This window comes from Lytechinus pictus, chromosome 15, assembly GCF_037042905.1.
Source record: "Lytechinus pictus isolate F3 Inbred chromosome 15, Lp3.0, whole genome shotgun sequence".
NCBI lineage: Eukaryota > Metazoa > Echinodermata > Echinoidea > Temnopleuroida > Toxopneustidae > Lytechinus > Lytechinus pictus.
The window spans coordinates 3,631,637-3,653,713 of NC_087259.1; the positions used below are offsets into that span (position 1 = coordinate 3,631,637).

Below are 22,077 nucleotides of genomic sequence, written 5' to 3' on the forward strand. Positions count from 1 at the left end.
CACTGTTGTCATTGATTTTGGTCATTTTTTTTTAGTTTTTGAATTTTTTTTTTTTAATAGTTGGAGCCAAAGCCCCCACCCCCTTCAATTTGCGGCCCTTTTATTGGCTCCAATCCAAATGACTTAGTTTCATGTGACTGTGATGATTAAACTCGGACGATGATATAGAGAGTGCGGTGGCATGGGGTGGAAATCCTGGAATACATTGGAAATTCCATTTGTGTTCGCCGAAAAATCAAGTAGAATCCAGGTAACTTACGGTGCTGAACTTTTATATTATACCCAGTGAGTAAAAATAAAAAATAAAAAATAAAAATTGACACCTCGCAAAAAATCCCAAATTTAATGAACGCATAATTATTATGTTTATGGCTGTATGTCTCCAAGCTTGGACAATCATTAGGCATTCTTTGCAGTGATGTAAATTTTGATTTGCTCCAAAGTGAGGCATGACTGCAATGAATAAACCCCAGATGCCAATGATGTCATAATCCCACGTGAGTTAGTAAACATATCTGCAATTCCCTTTTCGATTAACTGATACCAAAAAGAGGTTAATAAACAATTATAATGTGAATTATTGAAAGGTGTTTTGAAATGGATTTTAACGCAAGACTTGTAGGATTGTGACATCATTCTCGATTCATTCATTGCAGTCATGCCTTTCGCGCAAATCAAAGCTTACATCACTGCTAAGAATACCTCTTGATTATCAGAGCGTTAAAAGATACCACATAAATCTGGTATCAAATTATTAAGGAGAACATAATTATTCTTTTAGGCCATAAATAATACTTATTTGTTCATGGCATATTTTCCCTTAAATTGGGGATTTGTGAGGTGTCAAGTTTTTTTTTTTTTTTTTTTACTCAGTCACACGGTATTTTGATTTCAGGGTGGTAATTGCCGGGTACACTTGTGTAAATCCGGTCCGAGCAGTGTGGGGGGGGGGTGAAATAAATTTCATGAAAATTAAAATTTTGATGGACGCCCCCACTCCTAGGGCTATATATAGGGGGTATATAATCGTGTACATAATCCTTTTATCTTTCAGTCAAAGGCCTCTCGTAATTTTTTTTTCTATGGCTATAATATTGTGATGAATTTGTTGTGTTTTTATACTGAACTGTATAGAGTTGATATCAAAATGCGAGCGAACAAAGCAAGCGAGCATATTTTCAGTAGTTGGAAGACGTGACCAAAATCATCTTTTATGAGGTGCGATTATTGGATAATGCGGCGAGTGAGCATAGCGAGCGAGCAAATGAGGTGGAAGAAAGATGTTGAAAAACCTCTTTCAAGTGGCGATATCACATCGCGTGCTATTTAGTAGCCCACTGGGCATTTTACCCGATATTACCCGGGTTGTAACAGGTAATAACGTAGTTATTACCACGGTAACACCAGTGGGTAGTAACGGGGAAATAGTAGACCAATCTTTCCCCGTTATTACCCGGACCCGATATTACTCCATTTACCCAATATTACCCAGTATGATGTAACCGATATTTCCAGCATTTTAATGATATCACCACCTCATATTACTCTGTTTACCCAATATTACCCAATTAATGTCGGCTCATTAAAAAAACAATTAGTGTCATTAGGGTCATTGAAGCACATTTTTACAACTCCATACTCTAAGCCATATCATCTTATCCTATCCTAAAATCCTACATCCTAATCCTAATCCTATCCTACACCTATCCACCAAACCCTGTCATTTACTTCTATATATTGAGCGAGTTTACAACACTTGACAAATTATGGTTAACAATTATTCAACCCTAAAACATTTTTCTAAAATTAATGTCATGATTATGACTAATATGATATATAAACTACACATTTTTCTGAAAATTTTCTGGGTGGAATAATTGCATAAACATAAACACATTAATTATTACAGCTATATTAGCTAAAATTTTGGCCATTTATTGTAGTAATGAATATTCATGAGTAACTAATATTCCCAGCATTTTCCTGATATTACCATCTGATATTACTCCATTTACCCAATATTAATGGGTTCCGCATGGGTTGGAGGTCTCGTTTCCATCTGAGTCCTATCTGGGCACCATGTGGGTTCAAGTATATGTTTTCATCTGGGTTCCATGTGGGCCCATATGGGACCCAGATATCCCAGATAAGAACCGTATGTGATCCAGATACTTTGCTGTCTGGGAATGGAAGCGTTTCAACATTACCCATTACCCCTTATCAACCTGTTTGTAACTGGGTAAAATGTTGGTTTCATCAGGGTGATAACAGTAATTTTTTGGACTTTGAAAATTTCGCTGGGATTGCTGTAAGATTGCTCTTATTACTAAAGTTTGCAATGTTATAACCAATCAAAGTCATTCAACATTACCCTTATTACCCCTCATCACCCTGTTGTAACTAGGTAAATGTAGGTTTCATCAGGGTGATAACAGTAACAGGTATCAACAGGAATTATAATTTCGGTAATAACATGGTAATAACGGTAATATTTGGTGTTACTCAAATTTCCGGGTGATATTACCGGTAATAACCGGTAAAATTGGTAATCGGTAACAAATTGCCCAGTGGGAGGGGTATTTGCGTTCATAATACTACCATCTTTCACTTGAAGGACAATCAATGTTTTTGGTTTTTTACGAGGGCTATAATATATATTTTTTGTGACGTAAACTACTCAGAAGATTACAGTTAGTATCCAAATGCGAGCGAGCGAAGCGAACGAGTAAATCGTTGGAAGACCGTTGCGGAGGTGAGCGTATAGTTATATAGCGAGCCTTAAAAAGTTGCTTTAATATGCATTAATTACAGAGGATGATTAGGGTAAATTATATAGCGTAAAGTTTAGAAGAATTAACAAGAAATATATAAAAAGAGCAAATAGGGATTAAATAATCGAGTTTTGTTCATTGAAAACTCATTTGCTCACTGGTTAAAGGTGGGATAAGAATGATAACAAAAATAGGATCATGATTATCAGGAATAAGGGTGTCATTAATGATCAAAGGCCATCACAGGCCACAATATAAACTTCCGGCCAGAAACGTGGAAATAGCATGCACAATAATGCATATAAAAAGGAAAGATTTCGAATAATCTTTAAGATTCTATTGGGAGATGATGCAACATTCCAAATTTTGAGCAAATTTTATTCTTTTAATATTCATTATAGGGGAGACCGGGGCTAGTTCGCACAAGGGGTAAGTTCGCCACCCCCGTTTTTTTTTCATAATCTATACCGGTGACGTCAAACGACGCATTTGCGCTATGTCATGTGACCGACGCTGCGCGCACCAGCCACATTTTTTTTCGCCATTCAAGAATATTTGAAATTCTATCTCGAAATTCATCATTTTCGTCAAAGTGAGTGAAAAATTGGTCCTTATTTAATATTGTATATGCTACTATATGCCTAGATAATTTCATGCTATCAATGCCAGTTTCCGATATGTGCCCTTTTTATCCCCGAATGTAATTTGCCTATCCCTGCCTCCCCTGTTTACACAGAGTCACTTGAGCATGATTTGCACCCGTGAGGCTAGTCCGCCGTCTATCAACGGGGCATGATCGCCCGGGAGGCGAACATGCCTCGTGGAGGAGGCGAATTTACCCCGGTCACTACTGGAAATAGAAAATAAGATATGGTGAGCGCTTTTATTTATTTATTTCAAATCTTTATCCAGAGTAGCCTGTTCAGTTCAATACACAAATATATTAAATTACACAAATATATACAATTAAAATGGTAAAAAAATCACTGGTCTTCCACAGGGCTCTGCATTATTATCTACATACATATAAAAATGCATAACATGCAGAAATCATGTCATTATAAGAATAAACATCAAACAAAGCAAAAGAAGACATCAATTATCATTATAAGAATCAAAATGAGATAGCAACCGGAAATGGTAAGGAGAGAGAGAAAGAGACCTAACGATATGCGACGTTTATGTATTATTAAGAAGTAATATTTTGCACACTTTTTGTTTTCAGGATGGTACGCACATAATCTATGCCAGAAAAACAGAACGGGCGAGAATTCCGCCTGACGTCATGAAGTAGAAAGTGTTACCTCTTACTTCAAGACTGGTCTTAAAATTCAAGTGCAATATGGGTTAAAGCTTAGCCTTACGAAGGTTTGGTCAGCAGTATCTTTTTATTTATTTATTTTGTATTTTCAATTTTAATTTTGATTTATTTTCAATTTATGAAATTTTCAATTGAATTATTTTCGTTCTATGTGAGAACAACGAGTTTTCTGGTTTGTTGTTAATAAAGCAGTTACAGAATTGAATAAAATTGTATAGTTAATTTCTTTGGCGAACTTGCCCCGTCATAGGCGCATTTACCCCGGGGGGGGGGGGTAGGTGAACCTGCCCCAACACGGGGCAGGTTCACCTACTTCGAAAATGTTCATTCAACATTGAATTCCTAAAAAAAAGTGATAGCTAATAGGATTGAAGTGATGCTGTAATTTAGCAAAGAGTCATAGCTATAAAATGAAGACATTTGGGCACTATGTTGACTTGTAATTTGGACTGTACGGCGACTTTAGTAAAAAGGGGGCGAACTAGCCCCGGTCTTCCCTACATTGTTGTGTTAATTCATGTGATTTAACTGAGTCCCCTATAAATTATTGGTAAAGATGAGTGTTTCATTAACGGATTTCATTTCATCAATGTCACCGGGCAATGTCATCATCAGTAACTCATCGTATATATACACACTTAAATTGAAAAATGCGGTAGGCCAAATATTTTTGTACAAAATCCCCGCTATTTCAAGATACCAGACCCTCTCCCCATTTTCACGAAAGTATATTTAAAGGATGTTTTGATTCGTTTATGATCAAACTTGTAATCATATTTAAAAGTCATATTGGAATCACAAATTCATGAATGGACTAATTATTACTAGACTCCCATAATGCAGTGGATATAACTTTTGCAATAAGCTAAACGTAGGGCTTTGTCATAATGGCCAAATTCTTAGATTGAACGCGGGAGCGGAGCGACCGCTGAGAAATTTTGCTTTTTCAGAATGTAAAATTAGACCAAAGATAAGTACTTTGACTGCATTTAAAGCAGGCCTGATTTAAAGATGAATCCACAGATTAACATTTGATATTAACCATTTAATTTTTCTTTTCTATCTTGAAAAGTGGGGTGATTGTAAATGCCGCACCCCTCTCCGAAAAGTATGGGAAATGTATCCCCCACCCCATGCACCCCCCCCCCCCGGATCATTACACGTGTTTCAGGCTAATATAACTACAATCCAGTTTCATTGCATTCATTTATTAATTTGTTAATTTAGTACAAAAACTATTACAGACTTTGCCATATACTCCATGATCTAACGATAATGGTTATAATTAAATTATTCAAGATTGACGCAAAAAAATATTATTAGGCCCTTAAAGGACAAGTCCACCCCAACAAAAAGTTGATTTGAATAAAAATAGAAAAATCCAACAAACATAACGCTGAAAATTTCATAAAAATCGGATGTAAAATAAAAAAGTTATGACATTTTAAAGTTTCGCTTAATTTCACAAAACAGTTATATGCACATCCTGGTCGGTATGCAAATGAGGAACCTGATGACGTCATCCATTCACTATTTCTTTTGTATTTTATTACATGAAATATGAAATATTCTAATTTTCTCCTCATTGTCAAGTGAAACAACGATTAATTCCTCCCTGAACATGTGGAATTAGAATTGTTTAATACTGTATGGTTTAGTCAACTTGGTCCTTATTCTCAAATCTGTATAAAATGAAATATTGTAGAATTCAAACAATAAAAAAGAAAAGAAATAGTGAGTGATGGACATCATCGACTGAGTCATTTGCATGACACTGAGTTGTGTAGATCACTGTTTAGTGAAAAATAAGCAAAACTTTAAAATGCCATAACTTTTTTATTTTACATCCGATTTTGATGAAATTTTCAGCGTTATGCTAGTTTGATTTTTCTCTATTTATTCAAATCAACATTTTCTGGGGTGGACTTGACCTTTAAACATCAAAATGCGACTTGAAGAAGCTAAATCAACCCACGCTTATTAGGGTTAGACTTACCTTGATGATCGACCTCTACACAGTGGCGTACCTAGGATTTTCCACAGGGGGGGCAAAACCGTCCGCCAAAAAATTTGACAAGCAAAAAAAAAACAAAAAAAAAAAAACAAAAAAAAAAAAAGGTCTTCAAGTTCGTCAGGGGGGCATTGAAGGTCTTAAAGCTCGTCAGGGGGGGCAAAAAAGGTTTTTCAAGCCCGTCAGGGGGGGCAAAGATACGTTTTTGCATGGGTTGTGACTCGTCAGGGGGGGCAGAGTGCCCCCCCTGCCCCCCCCCCCCGTAGGTACGCTAGTGCCTCTACATATATAGAGAGGGTTGCTGCTAAACTAAAACAGATTATGCAGGGCCCCATCCACCCACTCTACGAGAATTTCACTTTCAACTGTTCAGGGCAGGCATTCGTCTATGTACACCATGCACACTAAAACCCGTGTGAGACAATCATTTGTCCCCAATGCCATTCATCACTTTAAAGGGATGGTCCGGGCTGAAAGTATGTATAGCTTAATAAATAGAGTAGAATTCACTGAGCAAAATGCCGAAAATTTCATCAAAATCGGATAACAAATTACAAAGTTATTGAATTTTAAAGTTTAGCAATATTTTGTGAAAACAGTCGTCATGAATATTCATTAGGTGGGCTGATGATGTCACATCTCCACTTGTTCTTTTGTATTTTATTAGTTCAGTTCAGTTCAATTCCATTTATTTCCAATTAAAAATCACAATATCAAAATTCATAAAAATACATAATTGAGCAAATGTAAACCATATTCATGTACATGTATTACAAAAGTCTTCCACATAAAATATATATGTATACAATAAGTTAACATTTTAAACAGAGGAAATAGGGAAATTATAAAAACTCCAAAATAGAATTTGTCAAGATAACCTCCCTTAAAGGAATTAGACAAAATATAATTAACAAAATAAAACACAAGATCAAACAATAAAGGGGAACAAACAAAAAAAATCTTTAAAAAAACAAAAACAAACCAAACAAACCCTACACAAAGGTAAAAGGTGGAAAATAAATCTACACAAGTTGAAGATTGATTAAATGCTGCTTTATACTTATTTTAAATGCATTATAATTATTTATTGATGCTATATTACTTGGCAGGTCGTTCCAAACTGTTGGTGCTTTATGGACTCTCTGAATAATCTTGTCGTTCATTGATATCTTTATTTGTTCAAAAATATTTGTATGAAATTGAGATTTTTTACTATGAAAGTAGATTAAATTAGACTTTTCAGCATTCAATGATAATCTGTTACAATTAAACCAGTATGAAACATTGATTAATTTGTCATTTAAATTGTTGTTTATAGATAAGTAATTTTTTGTTGAGTAAAGAATGTTGGTATCATCGGCAAACAAAATAAATTTCAACTCATCAGAGCAATTAGGAAGATCGTTAATAAATAGTAAAAACAACAGGGGGCCGAGGATTGAGCCCTGCGGCACGCCACATGTTACGTTTAGTGAATCAGATAATGTGTTTTGATACAGAACGTGTTGACTTCTACCATAAAAATAATTCTCAAACTAAGATAAAGATAATCCTCTGATTCCGTAAAACTTAAGCTTGTGTAATAAAATTGAAAAATCAATAGAGTCAAAGGCCTTTGTTAAATCCAAGAACACTCCAATAGTATGCTCTTTTTTACTAAAAGAACGGGTAACAAAATCATATAAATCAATTAATGCCATTTCAGGAGAAAGATGCTTCAAGAAACCATATTGACAATGAGTAAATAGTGACTGAGAGGAAATAAAATCATATGTCCTGTTATAGACAATTTTTTCCAAGATTTTTTAGAAGAAAGGAAGAATTGATATTGGTCGGTAATTTGCTATATTATGAATATCATTTTTTTTATGTATGGGCACTACTTTAGCTATTTTTAATTTCTGTGGAAAAACACCAGATATCAAAGAGGAGTTAAAAATATGACTTAGTGGTTTTGAAATTACATGAATAACATTTTTTAATACTCTAGGATTCATATCATCTATTCCACAACTATTTGTAGCCTTTAACTTTTTTACAATATCTACAATTTCACTCTCAGTAACCGGCTTGAAATAAAGAGATTTTGAGCAGGGTATCGGCAAGAATTTGGCAAAGTCATTATTAGTATTGGGTAATGACCTACTTATTTCCTGTCCAATATTCACAAAAAAAATTGTTAAAGTAGTTAGAAATAGTTTTGGGATCATGAATTTCTTGACCATTGAATGAAATATATGAAGGAAGTCTTTTCTTAGACTTGCCAAGGACATCATTTATTACTTCCCATGTCTTTTTTATGTTTCCTTGTGCAATTTTAAATTTAAATCTATAATAATTCTTTTTTGCTGAATTCAAAATGCTGTTAACTCTATTTCGTACTTTATTATATTTTCTTTTGTTAAAGTTATTACGATTCTTAACATATTGCTTATAAAGTCTATTTCTCTTGTCAATTTGATGCAAAATACTACAATTAATCCAAGGTTTTTTAATTTTTCTTTTCCTTGGTTTATTCTTTTTCATTATAAAAGCTTCATTATACAATGATAAAAACAAATCTGAAAATCTATTGTAAGCTTCATCAGTATGGGAACAATCAATCACCTCAGCCCAGTTGACACTACATAATGATTTCTTAAAAGACTCGATAGCCACATCATTAATAATCCGGCTGTGGCATAACGGCTCAACTTGAATCCAATTTTTTTGTTTGGAGATTTGAAATACTGGGAAATGATCAGAAATATCACTATATATTAAGCCAGAAGAAATGTTTATATCAAAATGGTTCGTAAAAATATTATCTATCAATGAGAAAGATGTAGGCGTAATTCTTGTAGGTTTGTCGATAAGAGGAATCATATAACTAGCATGCATACCACTCAAGAAATTATTAACTAAATTATTAGAATTTTTCATAATATTCACATTAAAATCACCCATGATATAATTTATTTTGTTCTCACGATTCATTTTATCCAAACATTTATCAATTTCTTCAGTAAATTCCTTTATGTTAGATTGAGGTTTCCTGTATATAATTCCAACTAAAATGTTTTTTTGTTTCTGACACAAGATTTCAATGAATAGAGACTCATAGTTTGCAGTAGAATCAAATAGATCAGTTCGCATTTTAAAATTATACATGTTAGATATCAAAAGACCAACTCCACCTCCTCGACCTTGAATTCGATCAGAATGTATGAATGTATACCCATCTACGGTAAATAACATAGGGGTATTATTATGTAACCAGGTTTCAGAAAAACCATAAATTGAGAATTGAAAAGGAATATGAGACATGAAATTAGATATTGCATCAAAATTCTTGTTTAAACTTCGTGAATTAAAAAATGAAGAATACTAAATGTATCAGTTTGATTTTCATATATTGAAGAAAATTCATCAACAAAATAATATTTACAATCTAGCTGGAAATCTTGAATAAGTGAACTTATTGGTATATTATCATTTTCGTCATCATCGTCAAAATATGTGTCATCACTGGCATAAGACAAAGAATTTAATGATTGAAAATCAAAAGCATCAACTTGTTTATCATTGAATATTGCACAAAATCTGTCAGTTTCAAGTTCACTGAATGCAAAAATAGAGTTCATACAAACAGGAGAAAGACAATGGCAATTATCATTATTATCAAATTCAGAGATTACATGTAAGCAAGCAGAGCATGTTATATCTTCAATGTCCACTAAACAGTTACAATAAAAACACACATGTAGCATATCAAACACTATTATTAACAGTATAAATACACATGGAATAAAAACATTTGAGATACAGAGAAAAGAAAAGGAGAAGAGAAAAAGGAGGAAAGGGATTAAAGAAAGAAGGATAGAAGAGAAAATACAGATAGAAGAAAAAAAGAATAACAAAGGGCATGTAATCAAGCCCAAACAATGTAATATAAAAAAGTAGGAGCCATAAACACAACCAGGAGGCACATTACTCTATTAGAGTTTATCAATGTCTTGTTGACAGGTAATCAGTTTTTTCCTGCTACCAGGCTTCCTTGAGAGTGCAAAGATTCGACCATCCATTGTCCATGCACTCTTCACATTCTCACAATCACGTACTTTGCTAAGGAGAAACGTTCTTCGCCGTAAGATCTTCCATGATCGATTTCTTCTTTCCAGCAAGTTTGCGGCGATTTCTTATTACTTCGTTACGTTTTCTGTATGATCGAAACTTCACAATGATCGGGCGTGTTTTTTTTCTCATCAGGATTTCCAGTGCGATGACTACGCTCGATATCATCTTTGGTGAGATGTACTCCCAGATCTTCTGATGATAAACTGATGATCTTGCAGTCTGTATCTTCATTAGGCGACTCGGATATTCCAAAAAAACCGCAGACAATTACGTCTGGAGTATTGTTCCTGTCTGTTTAGCTGGTCTTCGATGTTCTTAACTCGATTACAGTTCATTTCGATTTCTGATTGCAGATGTGCATATTTCTCTTTCCGCTTTTCAGCTTCAGATTCAAGCACCAATATTTGACTATCTATCTTCTCAATATCTTCCTTGATTCCTAGCAAACACTTTGCGATGTGGGTCTCGACGATTGAAGCGAAGCGTGGGTCGGCAAAGATATCCTTAATGATTCCTGATATGAGTGAAGCATTGGATTTATCCTCATTCACCCTTTCATCCTTTCTTTTTAGTTTGTCTTTCATTTCATCCTCTCCATCAATAATATCCATATCCTTCTTTCCTCTTTCCTTCATCACCTCTTTGCCCTTCTCAATTCCAGTCTCCTTTACTCTACTTCTGGTGTACATTTTGGCGTCAGAAATTAAGTTTATTCAAATTTTTTCCTCCAAGAACTAGAAAAATATGGATTGACAACTGATTTAGTGCATTATATATTTATTGCTGCAATTTATTTCATTATAAGGGAGACAAATTATTCACACAAGTATGAAATAATGAAAAAAAATGATTTTATGTAATAACATAAGAAAACGGAAAGTGGAGATGTGACATCATCAGCCCACCTAATGAATATTCATGACGACTGTTTTCACAATTTGCTGCTAAATTTTAAACTTTAATAACTTTACTATTTGTTATCCGATTTTGATGAAATTTTTGTCATTTTGCTCAGTGAATTCTACTCTATGTATTAAGATATAAATATTTTCAACCCGGACCATCCCTTTAATGCTCAAGTCCGAAGGTCTGTGCCTCGCCCATAATAAATAAGTGCCCCATTCTATTTGATTGATTGTTAATATAATCACCGTGACGATATAGATAACTTTGACTTTTCACATATAGGGGAAGGCGGGGTAAGTTGTGACACTTTTTGCATTTTGCATTAGAATTGATATGACTAATAATATTGTTGAAATAAGTACCTTGCCTTTAAATTTGATTCTTGGGAAATATTTTTCACCTATATATAACTTCCTACCCCCACACTGAAATTCATTGTGACCTTAAAAAAAACCGATGTCAAATGGCTCAACTTGCCCCATATGTGGGGTAAGTTGAGCCAAAAAAACTGTGTACAAAATGCATGTGGGAAGAACCAGCATGTCAATTTTTTATTTCAAGTCTTCACTTGCTAATTCTTTATAAATACCAACATCCTCTAAAAGTAAAGGAACTGTCATGTGAATTTGCACCTTTCTGCCTGCATATCAATGGCTATTCAAGGTTGTTTTTTTTTTTATTATATACATTACCATACGAATTACCATGGCTCAACTTGCCCCATGTTGGCTGGCTCAAAGTACCCCAGTCCTATAACTTAATGCGAAATTTTTACATCCACACATTTCTTATGCATCCATCATGTAAAAGACTATGACAAGAATGAAGATCCATACCTGGACTACCAATATTGTTCTTATTTCTTTATTATATTTTAAGACGTGTGTGGGTAAAAAGCACTGATCTTTTTTACACCCTTTTTTTTTTGGGCTGAAATTTGTATTTTTCCCTCTCAAAAAGTACTTTTTGTTTCAAAATCGAAATCAATGTGGTGGGGTAAAGGGTTATGTAATGGGTCATCAATACATGACACCACCACAATGTCTGACTCATTCATTATTGACCTGGGGGTGGTGGCTCAACTTGCCCCTATGCTCAACTTACCCCGCCTTCCCCTTCTAATTAGAGATTTTCTAAGAATCAGACACACCACTCTTGCTCTAATTTCCTTACTCTCTATATCAACCCGGCATAATTCAAAGATTCCCCAAATATTTAGAAATAGGGAATTTATCTTAGTTTCATACCTTTGTTAGTTCCAGGGTAATCTGTTCTGGGTATTTTCTTTATCAATCCGTCGACTGTATGCGCGGAGGATCGAATTATGCGGCGATGACCTTTTGCACTGAATTGCACTAGTATTCAACCTAGTGATGATAGATAGCGAATCTCAAAATGGTTTAAATTGCTAAACTAGATCTAGATCTATGTAAGTCTCTGGCTTTGACTAATCCCTGTTTGGTCTCATCTCTAATGGTCCAGTCCATAGTCGGATGGGACAAGGGCAGATTGAGACTGACAGGGCCATCTTTCATCGCGGCTATTGAATACTAGTGCCGACGGGTTGAATACTAGTGCCAAAAACCATCGCTGTATAATTCGATCGCCCGCGCACACAGTCGACGGGTTGACGACAAAAATAACACAAAAAGAATAACCAGCAGTTGCTCTTAGAAATAAGACAGGTCGGTAAATTCCCCCGGGGGGGCCACTTACATTGACGAGTGGATACCATGCGCGACCAAAAAAACACGTAAAAAGGATGTCTTTTTCACGATAGGGCACGTTACGTACGTAACGTGATAAGGGTGTCAAAAACACCAAAATAATGAAAAAAGGGTATCTATTTCGCTAGGAAAAATACGTGTTTAGGGTCGAATTCGCGAGGATGATAATACAAAATTAAAATGTTTTATAAAGGATGTCCTTATTGCCCCCAACACTTCGTGTTTAGAGTCCGATTTGCGCGAGGTGTAGAAGGTGGGGTCGTACTAAACCAAATAAGGTAAAGCCGACGACCGAAGGACCCGTAACAATAAAACATTCCTGCACTTGTTTAGGGGTTCATTTCAGGGAACATTGGCCAAGAGTATTGTTTTGTTACCAATACTTGTTAAGGGTAGGGTTTCACACGCCAATACTTGTTAAGGGGCGCATTTTCAGAATATGGAAATTACGTGTTTAGGGTGCTTTTCGAGACCCCATGGTCGCGCATGGTATCCACTCGTGAATGGAAGTGGCCCCCCCGGGTAAATTCCATATTTCTATATATTTGAGGAAACTCTCCAAACGGGTTGAATACTAGTGCCCTTACGGTAGCTTGCACCTGCATCATTGATCCACTACTTATCTTGCCGATAACTACAGTACACTGGGACACAACTAAACATGTTTATTCTATAATATGAATTTATTCTTACACCCGACTTATAACTTTGACTTGTATTTCAAATACTTGTGTATTGTAAATTTTGCGTGAACCATACCTGAGTTGGAATTACTTCCTCATGTGGACATGTTTTCATCATCTTTTGTTATGTTCTGTGTATATACATTGTATCTACATGTGTGTAAACCAGTGAAAAAAAAATTTCCTTTATGGACAATAAAGTTATTCAATTCAATTCAATTTAGAATGCTTTCCTCATTGAATTGGAGTAATTCTTACTCTCTCTCTCTCACCCTCCCTCTCTTTCCTCATTTATTCTTTTCATTTTTTCAAAAACCTTTTCCTTGTATTTTCGATTAACCAACTTATTTTGTCTTACCCGCATTAACCCTCCCCGCCCCCCTCTCCTCTTTTCATTTTCTTGCTTTGCGTGCCCCCTTCCCTCGGCTTGTGGCTCCAAGGCAAGCGCGGCAGCGCCATGCGATGTTCATGTCAACGTTGCCAGAACTGGCATAATTATGCTTTCTGGCATAATTTCGACCCTCTCAGCATAATTTGGGGCATAATTAGACTTTTTTTTTTTTTTTTGCTTGTCAATTTTTTTTTCTGGTACGAAATCTTTTATTTGTGATTAAAGACCCTTTTTTTTTTTTTTTTTTTTTTTTGCTTGTCAATTTTTTTTTGGCGGACGGTTTTGCCCCCCCCCCCCCCCCCCCTGTGGAAAATCCTAGGGTCCAAAACGGTTTGGCATAATTTTTCGCGATTTAGCATAATTTCGCTGCTCCTCTGGCATAATTGGATTTTTTTTTCACTGGCCACGCTGGACTTCATGTTCATGTTTGGTCGGTATCTTCAGTTCAATGGTGGAAGAAGCAGACTACAGCGATCTCGCTTGTCTACAAAACACATCAAAATTGAAGGTAAAATCGATTACTTCTGAGAGCCAGTGAGATTGTGACGAGCCAACGGCACTGTGAAATGCCTGACACAGCTTTGGCTTTGATGTTCTAATTTTAAATATGTCTCTGTAACTAAGTATTCCAGATATGTTGCGTTTTTGTGATCGTCACTTGTGCGGCACAATTCGTAACTCACTAACTAGTGCTAACCCAGGGAGCTCCCGCTCGCTTCGCGGCCGGGAGCTCCCCGGGTTAACTACTGCATGCGCTGCCGAAACTTACTCAGTCAGGGTCCCACTCACACGTATTGCGAGGTTAGTAATACTAATAGTACCATACTAACCTCGCACCACGAACCGCTTGTGGCAGTGGATTTCTAACTAGTGGGTCGCGCGTGCTGGGATCTCACTTCTTCGGTCCACAACACACGACTTCTATGGCTTGATTTTTCTGTGCGCGGCGGCATGTAATGAACCCTTGGGTGCTCAGGGTCCCAGCCCCACTCATTCAATGAACAAGGTTATGATATAATAACCTTGTTCTCGGTTTCTCCATGTGTGGCAAAATAAGGATGGCAATGTTTGGCTTATTTTCTCTTTTTCTTTGGGACAAATGCTTGATTTTTTTACACTGACACAGTGACAGTTTCCATTAGCCCTACACCTATTCGTCATACAACTTGGCCCTGGCTTAAGTAAATTTGATTCTTTGAATTATTTTTTCTTGATTAAAAATAGACATTAAAAAATGAAAAATTTTGAGCGCTCTAGAGTCTAGTGTATACAAAAATTATTCCCAAGTTACTAATGAAAAATAAACTGCAACTGTATGGAAATTAGTAATTTTGGTCACAAAAGTGATATTTTATTTTTAATCATTTTTTAAAGTGTGTGCTCTGTACAGCATTGGCATTCCATAGTCCAACCTGTAGATTCCCCACAGGCAGGGTGGTTGCAGTGAACAAATGCCCAGCCCCAGGCATGCCAAGGCAAGGGGGTTCCGTGGCCGGCAAGCGCAAGCCTGTCGAATGCGGCTCAGCGCAGCCCAAGTACTAACGGAAGGGCACGCTGGGCTCAGTTCGTTCAGTCAGGTGCAGGTGACCATAGGCGGCAGAAGCGGGGGGGGGGGGGACGTACGTGTCCCCCCTAAATTTGAGGTGGGGGGATGATCCCTCCCGTTTGTTTCCTGTGTCCCCCCTAAAATTGTTGGTTGTCAACCTCGATAACTTTTTTTTTTTTTTTGCTTGTCAATTTTGTTACCTGCGTCCCCCCTAAAATTTTTGGTTGATAACCTTTTTTTTTTTTTTTTGCTTGTCGAAACATTTTGGTGGTCCCCCTAAAATTTTTGGCTTCCGCCCCCAATGCCGGTGACTGACCTGCTGGATAACCAAGGACTAAACTGCTGTTTTGATCAGAGACATAAATCATAACTTTAAACTTGACGTTTTACCCAACTTTAGATCCCAATCTTTGAAGACCACAATGACAAAGAAGGAGCACAACGACCGGATGAAGAAGCCTAGAAGGCGATCTCAGATCTCATCTTCTTGGTGGGATGTTGTACTGCAGTATGACCAGGACTGGACCAGGAGATGGGGTGTGTGTGCCACCAAGGACTCGACCTCAGGATGGCTTCGTCCAGTCATGAAGGTACTTAAAGGAGCTTTCCTTTTAGATGACGGATGCTTCTACGATGGTTTACAAGTATTCTGTGGCGTTGTGTGTTACAGGGTTTCTATCCTGTGAATAAGCCGTTTAGATTTTTAGGACGAGGAATTACTCGGGATGACGTATTGGAGAATGGTCACGTGACCAACATTCTATGCTCGTGTTGTCATTTTCAACACTAATTCATCCTGAAAATAGTTTAACAAATGGAGGACGTACAAAACTTCAGAGTTGAAGCATGGGCAGATAATTTAGTCAATTTCATTGTCGTAGAAGCATTCATTATGCAAAACGAAGCAGCTTGTTTTATGCAGGTAGAACAGTACTTCATCTATTGTACACATCAGTAAGGGGATTGGTTAGAAATCGAGCTAGGCTTCCATATGTACCATGAGGCTTTTATATTAGGTTTACAAGTCATATCTATCTACTGCATAATATTAAAAATGGATGTTGATTTACACCTACTGTTATTGTTAATGCAGTATTTTGTATGATTAATGTTACTGTCGTATACTGAGTTGATGTCCGGACAACCATTTCAAGTAATATCATAGATTGTTGAAAAGTAGTCCTGGACATTATTACCAAAAGCAATGTCTCACAATTTTTTTGTGCTGTTAGAGGCATGGAATTTGTGAGATACAAACTGAAAATAGGATTTAGATTTGTCATGTGTATCCAGATATTACTCCCCCCCCCCTAATTATATATGTAATATAAAGCAGACAGAGAATAGGTGTGATCCAGGATGAGGCTGCAAATCCTGCAATATTCTCTTAGTATATTTTTTTTCTTAGTTTTATCTTTTTGTCTGTCTCTTTGATGAAGGGTCTAGAGATCTCAGGACATGGTCTAGTGTGGTTCACCATTCCATTAGCGATTCTTTACCAGTCATACCTCTCCAAGAATACAGTGGTCTTTAATCCTACAGCAAACCTCATCCTTGGTAAGTTAAAAGCCTCGCCAACAACAAGCTGATATGTACCAAACAAGGAAAGTCAAACATGCATAGCACAAAAAATATTGGTATCAGTCTCAGATGTAAAATAAAATCAGGAAGTTTTAAGATTTTATTCAATAGTTTATAAAATGATTATGCAGATGCACAACAGCGATTGTATGCAAATGAAAGAGTGAGTTTATACCATCACCACTCATTATTTCTTTTGTATTATACAGTGCGTCCCAGAAAAAACGAAACCGAGATTTAGCGATGATTTATCATAACTTAATCATAAATAAAATAGACAAATGACCTACCAATGTAAAGCTTAGAATCTCCTCTTTCATCTGGTATTACTTAGATTATTCCTCATTCACGCATGATTGAGCAAAAACAATTCGAAGAAAGGATGCCAAAAACTCATTTGGCGGGGGGTATCTGAATTTCAAAAAGAAAATCACATGGCTAAAAAGTTCAATATCTTCTCTTTTCTTTGATACCTAAATCACAGAAAATGGTCAAGTAGTAAAAAAGTTATGATCCCTCGAAACAATGCTTGTATTTCCATAATTTCATTAAATAAACGTGTTTTCACCGGTTTCCCACTGAAGCTATCGCACGGTAACAAAAGACTTAATGCATGGCTGATCGTCAACAAAACGGAGTGTCGAGTGAGTTTGAACGCTAGCCTGTAAAACCTCTTCATTTTATGAAATTATTGAAATTCAAGCCTTATTTCAAATAACCAGAACTTCGTTATTTCTTGACCATTTTCTGTAATTGAGGTATCAAATTAAAGAGCAGATATTGAACTTTTAAAAAATGTGGTTTTCTTTTTAAAACCCAGATACGGCCCGCCAAGTGACTTTTTGGTATCCCCTTTTCAAATTGTTTTTGCTCACTCATGCGTGAATGAGAAATAATCTTAGTAATTTCAGATGAAAGAGGAGATTCTAAGCTTTAAAATGGTAGGTCATTTGTCTATTGTATTTGCGATTAAGTTATGATAAATCATCGATAAATCTCGGTTTTGTTTTTTGTGGGACGCACTGTATAGGTGTTATTATGTAATATGAAACCATTTGTTTTCTTCCTCTTACAATGTTAAACATGGGTTTGCTGACCCATTATCATGTACTTGCCATTACTGTATCAAATTGTACTTTTAAAAGATCTGCATGATTGCTAGGGAAATCTGAATGCATGTAAGAAGGCAACAGGAGAACAGACAGCATTAAGGGATGGTACGGGCTGAAAATATTTATATCTAAATAGAGTAAAATTCACTGAGCAAAATGCTGAAAATGTCATCAAAATCTGATACAAATAACAAAGTAATTTTATCAATATTTTGTGAAAATAGTTATATGCACATCATCATGAATATTCATTAGGTGGGCCGATGATGTCATATCCCCACTTTCCTTTTTCTTATGTTATTACATGAAATCATAATTGATTCATTTTTTTCATACATGTGTAAATGATGTGTCTCCATTATGATGAAATAAGTTGCGGCAATAAATAACTAATACACTTAATCAGTTGTCAATCCAATTGTTTTAGTTCTTGGTAGAAAATGTTTGAATAAACCTAATTTCATCTCATAAAATACTACAGAACAAGTGGGGATATGACATCATCAGCTCACCTTATGAATATTCAGGAAGACATGCCTAGAACTATTTCACCAGAATAATGCAAATCTTTAAAATTCATTAACTTTGTTATTATCCGATTTTGATCAAATTTTCAGCATTTTTCTCTGAATTTTACTCTTTTTATTGAGATATAAATATTAGAAAGTCAAAAAGGGGCCTAAGCTTTCGATCCTAGCAGAATCTTCGTCGGAGGTAAATATCTCCAGCCTGGACTATCCATTTAATCCTTTCTGAGGAATCAAGAGATTCTTTATTAATGAATACAGAACACTAATATGTAACACCAAATCATAATACTTGTATTTTTTATCATTCTAATCTCATGAAAATTTTTCCTTTTTTTACTCTTTTGCTGTTTTTATCAAATTTTTCAATTGGTGTATCATTTGATTACTTCTAAAACAGGATTGCTGCTTGACTTGCTCGTCAATTTCATCCTTAAAGGAACAGTACGGCGCCAGCGCCCAGCAGTGAACAAGCCAGACATGCTCCTGACCGTCTCCGTCGATAACTTCTCCTTCCCATCGGGTCATTGCACGAGGGCAGCATTCGTGTTTTATTTCTTCATAACCACATTCTCGTTACCGTTTCTCATACAGTTTCTCCTTCTTCTATGGATGACCTCTGTTTGCGTCTCGCGTGTGCTTCTTGGTCGGCATTACTGGATAGATGTTATATGTGGGACTATCATTGGACTACTTCAGGGTTTTGTTATACAAAGAAATTGGAAAACGTGGGACCTCAATGATGCTTTATGATATTCGGCCTTGATGGTATCTGTTAAAAAATATTGCCATGATTAAAAAGTACAGTTTAGTGTTATCTCTTATGAATGCTCATTCAGACAAGCTTTCACAAATTGAATCTGCTATTTAAGTATGATCACGCTTATTCTTCTGATTAAAATCTTAATCCAGATTTTTTTCCCTGAATGATCTTTATGTTTGTTTCATTGCAGGGAATAGGATGTGTGTTTTTTAAAGAAACATCGAGGATAAGTTGTGTTTACATAATGGAAACTATGTGTGCAATCTTGCCTTTGAAAATTATACATTTACCATGGAGCTTGGCTCCATGCTTTTAGCATTCAAAAAGTCATAGTGGGTGGTGTCCTTGACATGGGCTTTCCTTTGAAGCATGCCGGTAATGCATATGAACCTCCGAAACCCTATCTACTCTTATCTTTTGTTTTAGAGGGCAACTAATATCATACCTTGTTTTTCACAATATTTCATGTCCAAAATAATTATAGATAATTAAATAAGGATTGTTTACATTTGTTTTGACTCTTGAATATTTCTAACTTGTCACAGGTCAGCTTATGCAAACTTGACGGCCAACCTGGCATTTTAAACACCTCCAAGCCTCAAATTCTGACAGCTATGGGGTGTTTAGTCAGCAAGAAGCATTCCCCACTGATAGAGACATCAAGGAAAGTTTTGTCAAGATTTTTCATCTGTCAAAGCAGATTCAACTTGTTAAAACTCAAGTATCTGTATTCCATTTCATCAGAAATTGTTGAGATTTTGATTTATTTATCCATTTAGGATATATTGATATTGCTCATTCATTGTTGTGATAATGAACTTTGTAACAAAATTTATTTGTGATAAATTTTATACTTTGAGAGAAATTACTGCAATATTGCAAGTTTGTTTCTATAAACATAGATGAATATATATAAATCATACTGAGAGACATGGGTCCTATTGCACCAAATATGTTACTTTTGCACCAAAGATGTACCTTTGTATTGGCCTCATTCATGCCAAACACATAAAAATTATGATAACAAATATATTATACGTCATTTATGTTGTATACTTTGTTTTAAGTGCTGTAAACTATAATAATAATATGCAACATTTTTAGCAAGGCTACCGTGATCGGGCGCTTGAGCATTCAAGGAATTTCTTCCTACCGTATACCCATTTACTACACCTTGGTGGAGAGTGGCAAATGTAGACTAACTTGCCAAATGAGGCGAGTGCTGTGGTGGAATTCAAATCCCGGACCTTTTGGTTCAAGCCCGGTGACTTACCCACCGAGCCACAACACCTCTACAATTACCCTGGTTTTAGCACGGCTACTCAGATCTGATGATTAATCATTCAAGGAATTCCTCCTACCAGGTACCCTTTTACTACACCTGGGTTGAGAGTGGAAATGTAGATAAATGCCTTACCAAGATATGCAAGTGATGCAGTGGGATTTGAACCCTGGACCTTATGGCTCAAACTTCAGTTTAATAGAGACTTATCAGCTGAGACACGGCACCTCTAAAAATTGTTTGTCACTATACTGTGTGTTGATATTGTATCTGACCTACTTGGTAAGTTGGGTAACAACAGGGCATAAACTCGTTTTACGTTGCTCTTGCCAGACCAAGGAATTGCCATAAACAAAACAAGTAGTCAGACTCTGTCAATACATGGCTCCTAGGGCAAAATAGAGAATCCATGCTTACAGGTTGCTAAATTTTTGCCATGGTTTTGAGTTCATTGTGTATTTGAATTACTTTACATAATAGTGGATTCCTTAGTTCCAAGTTGCTTCCTCATTAATACCAATTTAATGCCAATACCAAACGTATCAAGTTGATTAATCACCCTGTGACAATGCCAAGATGGATACTCTAAAAATAAATCTAAATATCAAAAAATGGTTCGACAAGTATTATACATGTGATTTCAATGAGAAAAACTGTACAGGACTTTACAATGTAGGTATCCCATTAATGCAGAAGACATAAATATTGGGGTTTGTGGAATAGTTATCATTATGATTTGTTTGATGAAACATGAATGGACATAACTTTTTTTATGTTTATATTTGTGATTTGATGTCACTTAAGTATTTATGCAACTTTATTTGCAAAATGATGTTTTGAATTTTCTATGAAAGTCAAGTTTTTTTAAAAAGAGAATAATTCAATATTTACATTGCTATTTGTCAGTGTGCACTTTATTCAGTCATATAATGAGTGTTAAATTGTATCAATGATAATGGCGACAATAATAGAGATATTATATCATTGACAATGGTGATGATGATGATGCTGGTGATGGTAGTGGTGATGACGACATTGATAAGGATGATGATGGTAGTGATATTGAAAATGATGGTGGTGATGATGGTAGTAGTGATATGGTGGTGATGGTGATGATGGTGGTGGTGATATGGTGATGATGATGATGGTGATTATGGTAGTGGTGATATGGTGATGATGGTAGTGGTGATATGGTGATTATGATGATGGTGATTATGGTAGTGGTGATATGATTATGATGATGGTGAGTGGTGATATGGTGGTGATGATGATGATGGTAATGGTGATGGTGATTATGGTAGTGGTGTTATGATGATGGTGATTATGGTAGTGGTAAGTGG

At 35.8% G+C, this 22,077-nt stretch overlaps 1 protein-coding gene across 2 annotated transcripts; it reads left to right on the forward strand.

The window, feature by feature from the left end:
• Positions 1–14,355: 14,355 nt before the first annotated feature.
• LOC129278247 (polyisoprenoid diphosphate/phosphate phosphohydrolase PLPP6-like) lies at positions 14,356–21,627 on the forward strand. Of its 2 annotated transcripts, XM_064110231.1 has the most exons (5): positions 14,356–14,434; positions 15,873–16,062; positions 16,912–17,029; positions 19,093–19,460; positions 20,001–21,627. In XM_064110231.1, the coding sequence occupies exons 2-4, from the start codon at positions 15,895–15,897 to the stop codon at positions 19,443–19,445; spliced, it is 639 nt and encodes a 212-aa protein (XP_063966301.1). In that variant the 5' UTR covers positions 14,356–14,434; positions 15,873–15,894; the 3' UTR covers positions 19,446–19,460; positions 20,001–21,627. The 2 variants fall into 2 exon arrangements, with proteins under 2 accessions (XP_063966301.1, XP_054770429.2); XM_054914454.2 differs by having other exon boundaries at positions 19,093–21,627.
• Positions 21,628–22,077: the final 450 nt, after the last annotated feature.